This window comes from Puntigrus tetrazona, unplaced genomic scaffold, assembly GCF_018831695.1.
Source record: "Puntigrus tetrazona isolate hp1 unplaced genomic scaffold, ASM1883169v1 S000000173, whole genome shotgun sequence".
NCBI classification, from domain to species: domain Eukaryota; kingdom Metazoa; phylum Chordata; class Actinopteri; order Cypriniformes; family Cyprinidae; genus Puntigrus; species Puntigrus tetrazona.
The window spans coordinates 207501-220000 of record NW_025047844.1 but is presented as its reverse complement, the minus strand read 5'-3'; the positions used below and the strand labels follow the sequence as shown (position 1 = coordinate 220000).

Here is a 12500-nt window from a genome sequence, read left to right as displayed (position 1 = left end):
TCCAGTACAAGTATAAAGATGTTCCTAAATAAAGATACATTTACTTAAGGAGCAAAATGACAAAATATTAACAGTTTCTTTGTTTAACATCTTGTTTAACTTTCTGTATATTATTGTAATGCATTTAACAAAAAAATACAATTTTTTTTTCTAGTTCAAGTAACAGAGAAGCTGAAACAAACCTGAACGTTTAAATTAGTTTAATGTTATAAAATCCATTTTTTCCCCCACATTTATGAATCTGTATTTGTTTTGAAGACTGAGGATGATTATAGAAACCAGAGCTACAACAGTATTTCAGAAACAAATACTGCAAAAAATGCAAAAACTACTGGCAATACTTTCATTTGAATTCATTTAAATACATGTTCAATTAAGGCATTGTCTTTTTTATTTGTACTAGAAACAAGACAAGAGTACCAAAGCCATGCAGCTCAATTCATAATAAGAACACATATCCCCTCAGTGCTCTTCACAACGCTTGAGACCAATTTCAACAAAAATAGGCACCATTTGCAAAGAAAATACTAGCTATTATAGAAATAAGAGTCATTTTTTCATAATTATAGCTCAGTGGTTGTTTGGAGTGCTTCTCACTTGTGTCTGTACTTTAACCAAGCCGTGATCTCTCACACAGCTATGACTGAATACAGTAAACCTCCAGCTCTAAGAGTTTAAAACTAATTCATTTAGGCTTGGCATTTATCATAAATGGGGTTTATAATGAATGTCATTTTTATCATTCCAGTTCTGTTCTATAATCTTCAGTTTAAAGGACACCAAGGCAACTTTTTTTCTCTTTTAAAATCTTTTCGATTTTTTTTTGCATTATTTGCATCACTTCTGAATGCAATAGCAAATAAACTTTTGCACAATAAATGAATGTGAGAAGAAAGCTGACTTTGTCTCACAATTGTTTTAAATCTCACTTTATATTTTGCAATTCAAATTTTTCCCATTTTTTGACCGGATGTGACTCATTTTCATACTTTTTTTGAACACAGTAAGAAGGTGTGGCTCATACACTGATGCAACTTTTATTTCTGTCAGAAATTCCATTTCCATTTTCCCTCCATTTTGTTCAAACTTACTTGAAATTGTAGCATTATTTCAAAAAATTTGTTTGTTTGACTTTCTGAGGTACTGTTTCAAAAAAAGCATTCACGACAGAAAGCGGCCTTGAAACGCCATGTTCCCGAACAATCCAATAACACTGGTGCTCTGGGGCCAAAGATGATCTTGATTCAATAGAAGCAGATAAAAGACGTTAAAAACATGTTTTACTTTCCATGAAGTGTGTGTGTGTGTGTGTGCTTGGTATTGAAATGCACGTTGGGGGTGAATGTCAGAACAGAGAAGGACTTCTCAATAAACTGTAAATCAGAGCAGATGGCGAGTAGCAACATTTCAATCTCTTTTATCTGGGCTCAAACCGCCACCGGAGGCCAAAAGAACAAAGCGCTGCACCTCTGCCCACCAAAGACGCATCACCGCCTCATTACGCTAATTAAGAGCTCAGCGCTCAGGAGCATTCAGAAATGACAAGAAAATAGTAGTAAATCTGAAAGGGCCTCGGGAGACGTTCTGACGAAGCCTTTTATGTTGCGGGCCCTTTAACATCTGAATCAGTGACAATCTGAAGCACATTGGAGAGGTTTTCTGTGGATGGTGAAGGGAAAACACGCTCAGATGTTCTTCTTGGGATCTGGATTATAATCTGGGAGCTTTCATCGTGACGTGTTTCTCATTAAACTCCAGCAGCTTCTCATCTGAGCGTTAAAAACAACTGCATGTTCAGTGTGTGATTCGTTCAGTGCTTCACCATCGACGCATACGGTTCATATTCAGTATTATCATTGATTTAGGTTATCATTATCAGATGAGTAGTGACTCTGTTGTCTTCTATAGGGCGAGATTTATGAAATTAAAATCACATTTACCTTTTAAACTAATTTAAAAAAGACTTATTTACGTATTTAATGTTTACATCTTGCAATTAATTTTTTGACTCTTCTTGGAAATTGAGTTTATATCTCGCAAGTCTAAGTTTTAAGTTTTTCCTGATCAGAAAAGTTGTGAGATACAAAGTCGGAAGGACATTTTATATTTCCCGTTCATCTCTGTAAAGCAGTCTGTATAAGGTACCTGTCACGCCAACGAGCATTAGGTAGACTTAAACACTATCTTCACAGGCAGGCAGACAGGACAAAAACCACACGCATATCAAAGACGAGAACCGACGATTACACGGGATCAGACTAGAACTGAAATAACTAAATGAATTAGACACAGGTGAAGACAATTAACACAATTAACACGAACGAGCACATGACACACGACAAAAAGAGTCCAAAGACGTGACAGTGTTTGGGAAAATTACTTTTAAAAATAATGCATTACAATATTGTGTTACTCCATAAAAATGTAGCCAACTGCATTATTTTTTATGCATTGCTACATTTGCATAACATTTTGTCCCCTTATTTGTTTTGATTTAATAACAAATATCTTAAAGGATTTATTTTCGGCAGCTGTAAAGACCCGTAAACACCAAAAGTGAAATAAATAATCCTCAAGCTGAAGAAACGTAATTACTCAGTGATGTAACACTTTCAATAAATAAGTTACGAAGGTTACAAAGTAACTATATGATTTAGTTACTTATTTAGTGAAAGTAATGTGTTACGTTACTTTGTTACTTTTTATTGAAAGCAATTAATTAGCTAACTAAGTAATGTAACGCAATACCTTTCATAAGAAGTTACGAAGGTTAGAAAGTAATTATGTGACTTAGTTACTTATTTAGGGAAAGTAATGTGTTACGTTACTTAGTTACTTTTTATGCAAAGCAATGCATTAGGTTACTAAGTAAACATAGGAAGTAACTAAGTAACGTAATTACTCAGTGATGTAACACTTTCCATAAATAAGTTACAAAGGTTCGAAAGTAACTATATGACTTAGGTACTTATTTAGAGAAAGTAATGTGTTACATTACTTAGTTACTTTTATGCAAAGCAATGCATTAGGTTACTAAGTAAACATAGGAAGTAACTAAGTAACGTAATTACTCAGTGATGTAACACTTTCCATAAATAAGTTACAAAGGTTCGAAAGTAACTATATGACTTAAGTAATGTGTTACGTTACATAGTTACTTTTTATGGAAAGCACTAACGTAATTACTGAGTAATGTAACTTTTTACTGTAACGCTTGTAACGCTGAGAACTGACGGAGTGTGAAAGGATCCGTGTGGTGTGTGTTTTTCAGAACTGCGGTTACGGCGCTAAAGATGACGACTACACCTGCATCGCCTGTCCAGCCGGGAAGTTCTCCAAAGGCAAATACGAGATCTGCCGTCGACACAAAGACTGCGACTCGCTGTACCGCGCCACGGTCCTGACCCCGGGGACTCTGGAGAGCGACGCCGAGTGTGGGCCGTGTTTACCGGGGTAAGAAAACACTCTCACTCCACTCTCAGTGATGTTTTCTGGCTGGAGCTTCGGCTTCTACGAGCTTTTGTGTAACTGACCCACACTAACCTAACCATCTCTAACCCATCACACTCCAACTACTCACAGTTTAGAGCTAGTTCACACTGATCTGAGAAAGCCTGCACACAAAGTCTGTGTAATTATTATTTTTTTAAACAGGTAATTAGATAAAAGGTATCGTAATATTTACGTATTCTGTGCAACGCTTCTATATTGCATTATTTTTAAGTAAAGTGTGATTGAATTATCATCACTGATTTATCACAAGCACACACACACACACACACACACACACACAGACACACAGACACATCCCTTACAAAGAATTTAATCACAGTTTTATTATAGTAAGCATGTTTGGGTTTTGTTGGTGTATTGATTGTCATTTGTAGAAGCCCAGATTTATTACTGAACAAAAACCATGATTAAACTCTGCTAAGTGTAGAAAAACCATGCTTCATTTGTGGTTACCTCGCTTTAAATATGTTTCTTAATCTCTAGTAAGACTATGGTTGATTTTCAAAAGGGGTTGCACACACACAAACACACACACACACACACGCACACTCACTGAAATACACACACACACTGAAAGGCACACACTCACACACTGATACATGCACACACACACACTCACACACACACTCACACACACACACTCACTCACACACACACACACACACACACTCACACACACACATACACACACACTGATAAATGCGCACACACACACACACACACACACACACACACACACACACACACACACACTCACACACACACACACTGATAAATGCGCACACACACACACACACACACTTCTTCACGCTGCTGTTGTCACTTAAAGCTGAAGGTCTGCTTTCGATTGGTTTGAATATAAATATACAAAGTGCAGCTTTTTAGAACAGATTATAGAGTGTGTTTAATAAACTCTGCTCAGGAAGTCTGTTTCTGTTCTGGGTTGATATTTCCTTGAGATCGCAGTCACTAGGGCTTTGATCAGGAGTGTGTGTGTGTCTGAACGTGAAGTGTGTGTTGTGTGTGTTGTTTTCTCTTCACCCCCCCACGCTCTCTGTGGAAACAGCAGAAAGAGTTAAAGGTAACTGTGACTCTCCCATGGCTTCTCACCAGTCTCCCTTCATTATTATTGTTATTATTATTTTTTAAGTTTATCGACTATTGTTTTGTTTTTTCCATGGAATAAAACATCCTGCTGTCAGTAATGTGTGTGTGTGTGTGTGTGTGTGTTTGTGTCTGTGTATCTGTGTGTGCATGTGTGTGTGTGTGTGTGTGTCTGTGTGTCTGTGTGTGTGTCTGTGTGTGTGTGTGTGTCTGTATGTGTGTGTGTGTTTGCTCTAATATTTTATACAATTTCTTTTCTCATGATTTTTTAGGTCATTTTTACATACAATTATTTTATTTAATCTACCTTTTCATATCTATAAATTATTTTAGCTGTGGCTTTTATGTATTTCATTCGAGCTTTTCGTTTATGGCAAACATTATTATTATTATTATAAATACATATGATTTATTTCAGTGCATTTTATTAAATATTTTATTTTACATGTGGTTGGTTATGTTTTATCCCTATTATTTCTTTATATTTTTATGTCTGTGATGTATTTGTCTTAATACCTGTTCTGTCCTGTGTCTAACGTGCTATAAAGATGATCTGATGCGGTCTAAAGCTTTCTGAATGTTTTGGGTTCTAGGTACTATATTCTGGAGAACCGTCCTCGTAACATCTACGGCATGGTGTGTCACTCGTGTCAGAACGCTCCTCGAAACATCAAAGAGTGTAAGAACTCCTCATTCTTCTTCACTAAACCTTAGTATTAACGAGAACCCGAGGTCTTTCCCTCCAGGCTTTTATTTGGTTTGTGGAATCGAGGGAAACTAATTAACTCCAGGTTCTGAGCGAGCGAGAGCCAGCCTTTTTATTGTTTTGTTTTGCTAATTTCTTTCTCTCAAATCTCTGTTTGTCTTCGGCCATGAGATGTTTCTTCAGACAGAGAGTGGAAACTCTGATGAAAAGAGCAAGTCGGTTTCTTTTCTCTAGCGGCCTACGCTCTTAATGATGAAGGTTCTCCGTCACACCACAGATCTGTCCAAGAACCTTTTTTTTGTGGTTCTTCAGATTATACAAAGTTGAGAAAGAGATGGTTCTTTAAAGAACGTCTGACTGAATGATTCTCTGTGGAACCAGAAACAGTTCATCTGTAGCAACTTTGTATCTTTTTAATATAATAGACTAATCCATCTAGTATATCTTATTTTTTTATCATATTAATATTAATATCATATTAACAGTATTGTTGATTCTTTGACAAATTAATATAATTTTATTTTATAAAAATATTTTATTTTTTTCTTAAATTTTTCTTCACATGAAACATTTAGTTGTGTATATAATGAAACGTAAAGAAGACGTTTTCCTGCTTGTATAAATTCTTCATTTCTTTGTCCAGTATGGTAAAATAAGACCAAAATTGCTGTTTTTTTATGAATTGAATTAAATTAAATTATATTTACCTTTTTATTAGTCTTTTTGACTTTTTTGACAGTTTTTTTATTATATATATATATATATATATATATATATATATATATATATATTTTTTTTTTTTTTTTTACAAACATTAAGTTTTTATGTTCTGAAGTTGAACTCGATCTTGCCCAAAGCATCCACGAACGAATGTTTTCCCGCTCTCTATCCGTTCCGACGGCTCTCTCTAAACCTGGACGTGTTGTCGCTGATGAATAGTAAGACGAAGATCCTGTGAATGTTCTGGAAACACGTCTGCGCCGGCCCTGCTGCTGTTTTCAGATCCTCTTTAATTGTTTTCTATTGTGCGGTGACAGAAATGAAGTAGGTGGGAATTCTATTTAATTAAAAAAGCATAACAAACGGGTCTTTTAAAGCTGCAGATGTGAAAGTATGCGGAGGGAGAGAAGACGTGCTCGCACTCGCCGGGTAATCTGTAAATGATTGTGGCCCGCAGCTCAGCTCTCGTCTAATAATTAACAGCGAGATGATGAACCTGCCGCTGCTTGCAGAAACCTTGCTGACCGCCGCTCGAGATGACCGAGTGTGTGTTTGACTCCCGCCATGAGAGAGACCTCAAAGTCTGACAAACTGGCTTCGTTAAATCAATCCTTCAGCTCCGGAGCTGGAAAACACGCACGGATTTCTGCTTGAGTCCATTAGGAGCGTTAGCGGCTCATAACTCACGCCGGCTTGTTATACACTAAATGTCACGCCGCATCAAGCTGCACTCCATCTGCATCGTTTTCAGTTGTATTTTTCTGGTCGTTGTGTCCCGGAGAGGCTTTTCCGTTTCGATTACGTCAATTACTTTAGGAAGACATTGCATTACGTTTATTGAAAAGGATCATCTTGTCCCACTTAAGAAGAGCAAAGAGGAACTGTCAAAATAACCCTTTCATTAAGAAATTAAATACGTGGCCAGAAACCAACATCAGAGACCAGTGAATAGTCAAATGTGTTATTAATTATTCATTTATTACCTTCAAATATCAGGGCGAGCGTCTAGTAAATATATGAGCTGGAAAAAAAAAAGATGTCAATAAGATTATGGCTAGTAATAATGGCGAGTATTTTAATCTAATTACAGGTAATCAGTACTGATACAGTTATTATAGTATCATATTGAGATACTGTTATAGTTTTTGAATCGATGTTAAATCATTTGTATATATTTTTATGGAAATCTGAAATGGCAACTAGCTGAAATAAAAAAGTTGATTTTGTGGTTTTAGTTTTAGTTAACAACCCTTTTAGACGTTTGGGGATGTTTCTTCCACTCGTTGTGTTGCCAGGTTGATAAATGTTGTTTAGTGCACTTGTTTTCTTTCAGTCGGCGCAAGCTTTGTGTTTCTCTTCGGATCTGAACTCATGCAGCGGAGCCAAAATAGTGGATAAATCAGGCTTTTCTCAGCCGTAAACTATGAACGGAAGGCGCGTGAGCTCAGATCAAAAAGAAACCCAACCTGCGCCCGTGAGGTCTGTGGACCAGTGAGTATTTGACTGTGTTCTGCAGGCATGCAGTCGACGCCGCCGTCATCGGGACGAGCTCCCAGCGTCTCGTCCAGCAGCACCACCATGTTCCCACACGCAGAGAAAGGTGAGAGATACAACTGATACCAAAAAATACTGAACTATTGAGGAAGTTGTTCTTAGCAATGAGGTTTTGATGTGTTTACTGTACGCTACCTCTTCTAAATGTGAACATTTTCTAGAAAATAAAAATTGCAGAGACTTGCTTATTCTGTAGAACTGTATAATTTCAGATGATTACACACAGAAATCATCAGTTTGTTGTTTTGCACGCGACACCTAATCCATAACAACATTATGGAATCTTTTCTGATAAGAAGCATGCCGCAAACTCAAGCGTTTTTTCCGATGGTTTCCGTCCAGTCTGCTTGTTTTATCGTGTTAACCTTTAAAAGCTTGTTTTCAGTTCTGGCATCAACACAAAGATCAGCCAAAACTAAAAGTTGTAGGGGAATCTTTTACTGTGTTCCAGATCCAACAGGACAGGGTCACCTAGCAACGGCCCTCATCATCGCCATGTCGACCATCTTCATCATGGCCATCGCTATAGTGATGATCATCATGTTCTACATCCTGAAGACCAAACCGAGTGGACAAGGTGTGTGTGTGTGTGTGTGTGTCCACTGGGAAGCTCTCCTGACCGCAGCCTGAATCCTTCTGCTCTACATTAACTTGAGATCATTCCCACGATCCGAACTCTTTCTTAGCGCTCCAGACATTAAATGAACAGCAGTGCCGTGAGTCTAACCCGCCACGTTCTCTTTTTCTTTCCCAGCATGCTGCTCCGGACAAATAATAAAAACGGTGGAAGCCCAAACGAACAAGCAGGAGGAGAAGAAGGAGGTTCAAGGTGAGCGAACGCCTGGTTTGGTTCTGTGTCTTAAGATGAAGTGACTCTGGAATGCTCCTTCAGCCCGCGGCTCACGCTAACAGAACGTTCAGAACGCGTCTCTGCAGAACCGTCTCATACCATCTGGAGAATACCATCACGGTCACCGGTGATCGACTTTTTATTTATACGAGTTCAAGGTACTTTAAACATTCGAATGCATTTCTCCTGGCAAAACAGATCCTTGTCTTGAAATTTGTCGCGAAACAATCCCCGAAAGACCGAAGCCGTAGAAAAGCTGATGCATTCACGCTCCTTTAAGTCATAACATTAATCCTGCTTCAGAGCTGCATCCGTGTTTATCCCATTTCCCACCGGATATTCTCTGCTAAGCCACTTATAACGACAGAATACATGAGGAAGAGCCTCTCGTACACTTCAGCGACACAAAACAGAAACCAAAGCCGGGGAACGCATGGAGCGATAATAGAATATACCAGATAAAGCTGTATCTGGATGCGTTTGTTTGTATTCTAATCAGTTAAAACTGAAACTTGGGCCACACTTTATTCTGAAAGTCCACTTCAGACATTCTGCTAACTAGAAGTAACTTCTCGTTCATTCACAAGCACACGTCTACCATCTCTCTGGTAGAGGAGGTTTATGGTTAGTAGAGTAACTTTTTATGTAGTATGTTGTGTTAGAAGATATGAAGCGGTCTACTAATTTCAATCAATCAATCAATCAATCAATCATTTTTAGTTATATAGCGCTTTTAACAACACAGGCTGCATCAAAGCACTGTAATACACTAATACTCTATGAATGAATGAAAGTCTAAGGTGGATAAAAGTATCAGAATAAAGTGTTACTGACTGGATTATTGCATAAACCTTTTCAAATAAATGATATGCGTATTCATATTCATATTCATCCAGATTTGGAAATCAAACCGAGCTTCTTTGCGAACAAATAATAGTTCATTCGCTCGGGAATCTATCGTCTCTCCTGTCCGGAGAAGCTTTTTAAATGAAAGCGCAGCCCATCTGAGATGAATGATCTCGCCACACTGTCTTTCCAGAAAACGTGGTGATCTTTTCCGAAAAGGATGAATTTGACAAGCTCAAGCCTTCGTCTCCAAAGACGGCAAAGAGGTGAGTGTTCCCAAAGACGAGAGACGCTGCCAGTAACCCGGCCACCGCAGGACGTGTTGGTGCAGCAGCTCCAGCTCTTCTTCTCCTCCGACGGAGAACATTATGTGGCTTGCAGACAGGATGAGGTAGTCGAACGCAGATCCAGCCCGCAGCTACGCTTTCCACAGGAGACGTTCGTTTCAGACAAACGTAATCAAGCGTGTGATAATTACGCAGCAGGGCAGCCAAAACCGCCAGGTGAAAATAGCTCCGCTTCAAACAGAAGATGACACTTTTTCGCCTCCAACCCTTTTTTTCTTCCAGGAGCAGCAGAAGCTTGAATAAAGAAATAAAACCGATTTCCTCGCACTAGTTAGATGAGACTAGAACTGAGTCTAGAACTAATAGACATCATCATACTCGCCCCGTTCTTTAATAACTTTAAGAAGAGCAAACATTGTTTTCTGAAAAGCTCGATTTAAACAAGAAAATCAGCCATTATCTAATTGAATATGAACATACTGTAAATATAATCACTGGATGAAGACACGTCGCAATAAAATATTCATGCATAAAAAAAAAAATGCATGAAAAATTTTTTGCTGGTTTTTGGGAATAAAAAGTTTGATTATCAAACGATCCCTTCATTAAAACCCTCATATGAGCAGGAATAAAAGAGTGCTGTTGGTTTGTAAATTGTGAAAAAGTGGAGATACGAACTTTTTGGAGATATGTACTGGACTCGAAACGTACAATATGGATAACGTGCAAAAATAATAATAATAATAATGAGGTAAACCCTTCAGACTATAGAGAGGAATAAAACTCTGAGTGTAGATAAGTTCTGCTGAAGTGGAGAAACAAACTCATTTAGTGGGATGTATATTAGAAGTGAAAATAGAAACCCTTCAGTAAAAACCTTCAGAATATAGACATGAATAAAACTAGATCTATCCATCGCTGAAGTTTAGATAAAACTCATTACCTTTAAAGATTGTACTGCAAATTAATTGTACAGATGCAAATAGATAAAGTGTAAAAATAATAATACAAAGCAAACCATATATGAACAGACCCCCTAAAAACCTTTAGAAAGTGGCGCTGAAGTGGAAAAATAGGCTAAAAAAGTCTATAGACGCAAGTCGTGCCAATGATGTATGAAGAAACCTCTCAGCAAAAACCTTCAGAATACAGAAATAAATGAAACTGTAAAGTCTGGTGTTTGGGAGAGCTGCTGAAATGGAGAAAAAGCCTTTTAAAGATATGTTTTAGACTGAAATCTACAGATAAAACCTACAGGAACAAACCCCTCAGGACAAGTAGACGGGTGGAAGTGCTGCTGAAACGGAGGAAGATCTAGAAAAGAGAGCGATTGGAAATCCACAGAGCCAAAGAGGTTCAGTGCAATAAAATAAAATGTATTTTGGATAGTTTTTTTAGAACAGCATGGCCCAGGAGGAGTAGAGAGCAGGAATATATCCTAGAGGATCGGTGTTCATGTAGACGTGTGAAGTGAGCAGATCCAGGTATCCAGTGTCTGAAAACAATGACGTTCTGTGCACGGCTCGGAGACGTCTTTGTCAACAGCCGCTCGGCGGGGAGCTGAAAACAACAGGCTAGTCAGTACATGATAATTATTACTGTAGAGCACAGCTAGGCAGAAAGGCAAGCGTCTAAATCGGCTCTTTCATCCAGGACTAGAGTGCTTTCAGACTATTCTTACAGTAATGTGCTCTTCATCGGTTGATCCAAAAAACATGTGGCATCGTTTAGTTAATAAGAACTGACCAGATGCATGTGTTTTAACAGCATATTAATGTTAGTTCGTTGTTGTTTAGAAATGCTTTTTTTGTTTATTCTTAATTTAACTGCCTTTTTTGTTGATTTTTTTTAAAACATGCTTTGCCTTATTTGAGAGAAATATGATTCTCACAGCGCTGCACATCTATTTCTATAAGACTGCTTTTAGGAGAGGGTGCTGCATGTCATCTATACGTTGAGAAGCTTGAGAAGCCCCGATGGTGGTTTCTTTGTGGTTTTCACTAAACGCTTGCTCCGTCGCAGCGAGAACGACGCGTCGTCGGAGAACGAGCAGCTCCTGAGCCGCAGCATCGACAGCGACGAGGAAGCAGCGCAGGACAAACAGGGAGCCGCCGACCTGTGCCTTCTGTCTCTGGTTCATCTGACGCGGGACAAGACCTGCTCCACCAGCACCATCAACAACACCACCACCACCAGCAGCACCATCAGCAGCAGCAGAGCCACCGGGGTGAGCTTCACACACTCCACACACACTCCACACACACTCCACACACACTCCACACACACTCCACACACACTCCACACACACTCGACAGACCTTCCTCGGCCAGTCTGTGACGTCTCCTGTTTCTGCAGATTCACAGCAGAAGGAAAAAGATCCTGGATCTGTACACGAAGGCCTGCAGCGTGGCCGAGGGTGAGTGATGAGATCTCCAAACTAACTGTTCCCTTGTTTGGTCTTAAGATGCACACCAGTAGTGCTTTTCTTTATAAAATCTTCTTAAACGTCCTAACTGAACCCTGACCTAACCCTGATTCAAAGCAAGCTGTTTTTTTAAGCAATAAACCCCTCTTACGATCACGTCACATCAAACATAAAACTCTAGATTTTAGCGTGCATTAGCTGCAGATTTCTGTGCTTCTGTACAGTTTAGACATTATTAAGAAAATCTTTTAACCCAAAAAAGCTCTGAACTGGTTTTCTTTCAAATACAGATCTTGTATGTCTGTAAACTGGAATATAGTTTACTTTTATATCATATAATGGATTCAGGTTACTCCAGCTGCTGTGGGAGCAGGCTGTAATTAACTTTATGTTTACAGACGCAGTAACGAAGCGGTGCTCGAATGTCCCACGAAATTAGAAATTAGTAGCTAACGGTTTGACCACTGGCTGGTTTACTCGGCCGACGATGATGAT

The 12500-nt window shown here is 38.7% G+C and overlaps 1 protein-coding gene across 1 annotated transcript in view; it reads left to right on the top strand.

Annotated features, from left to right (window-relative positions):
• The window catches only part of edar (ectodysplasin A receptor), a 29436-nt gene that overhangs the window by 14156 nt on the left and 2780 nt on the right, over window positions 1-12500 (top strand). The window contains exons 4-11 of the mRNA XM_043230499.1: window positions 3272-3453; window positions 5211-5296; window positions 7560-7643; window positions 8049-8174; window positions 8352-8426; window positions 9487-9559; window positions 11603-11807; window positions 11936-11996. Coding sequence (XP_043086434.1) covers window positions 3272-3453; window positions 5211-5296; window positions 7560-7643; window positions 8049-8174; window positions 8352-8426; window positions 9487-9559; window positions 11603-11807; window positions 11936-11996 — 892 coding nt within the window. The remainder of the gene's footprint in view (window positions 1-3271; window positions 3454-5210; window positions 5297-7559; window positions 7644-8048; window positions 8175-8351; window positions 8427-9486; window positions 9560-11602; window positions 11808-11935; window positions 11997-12500) is intronic.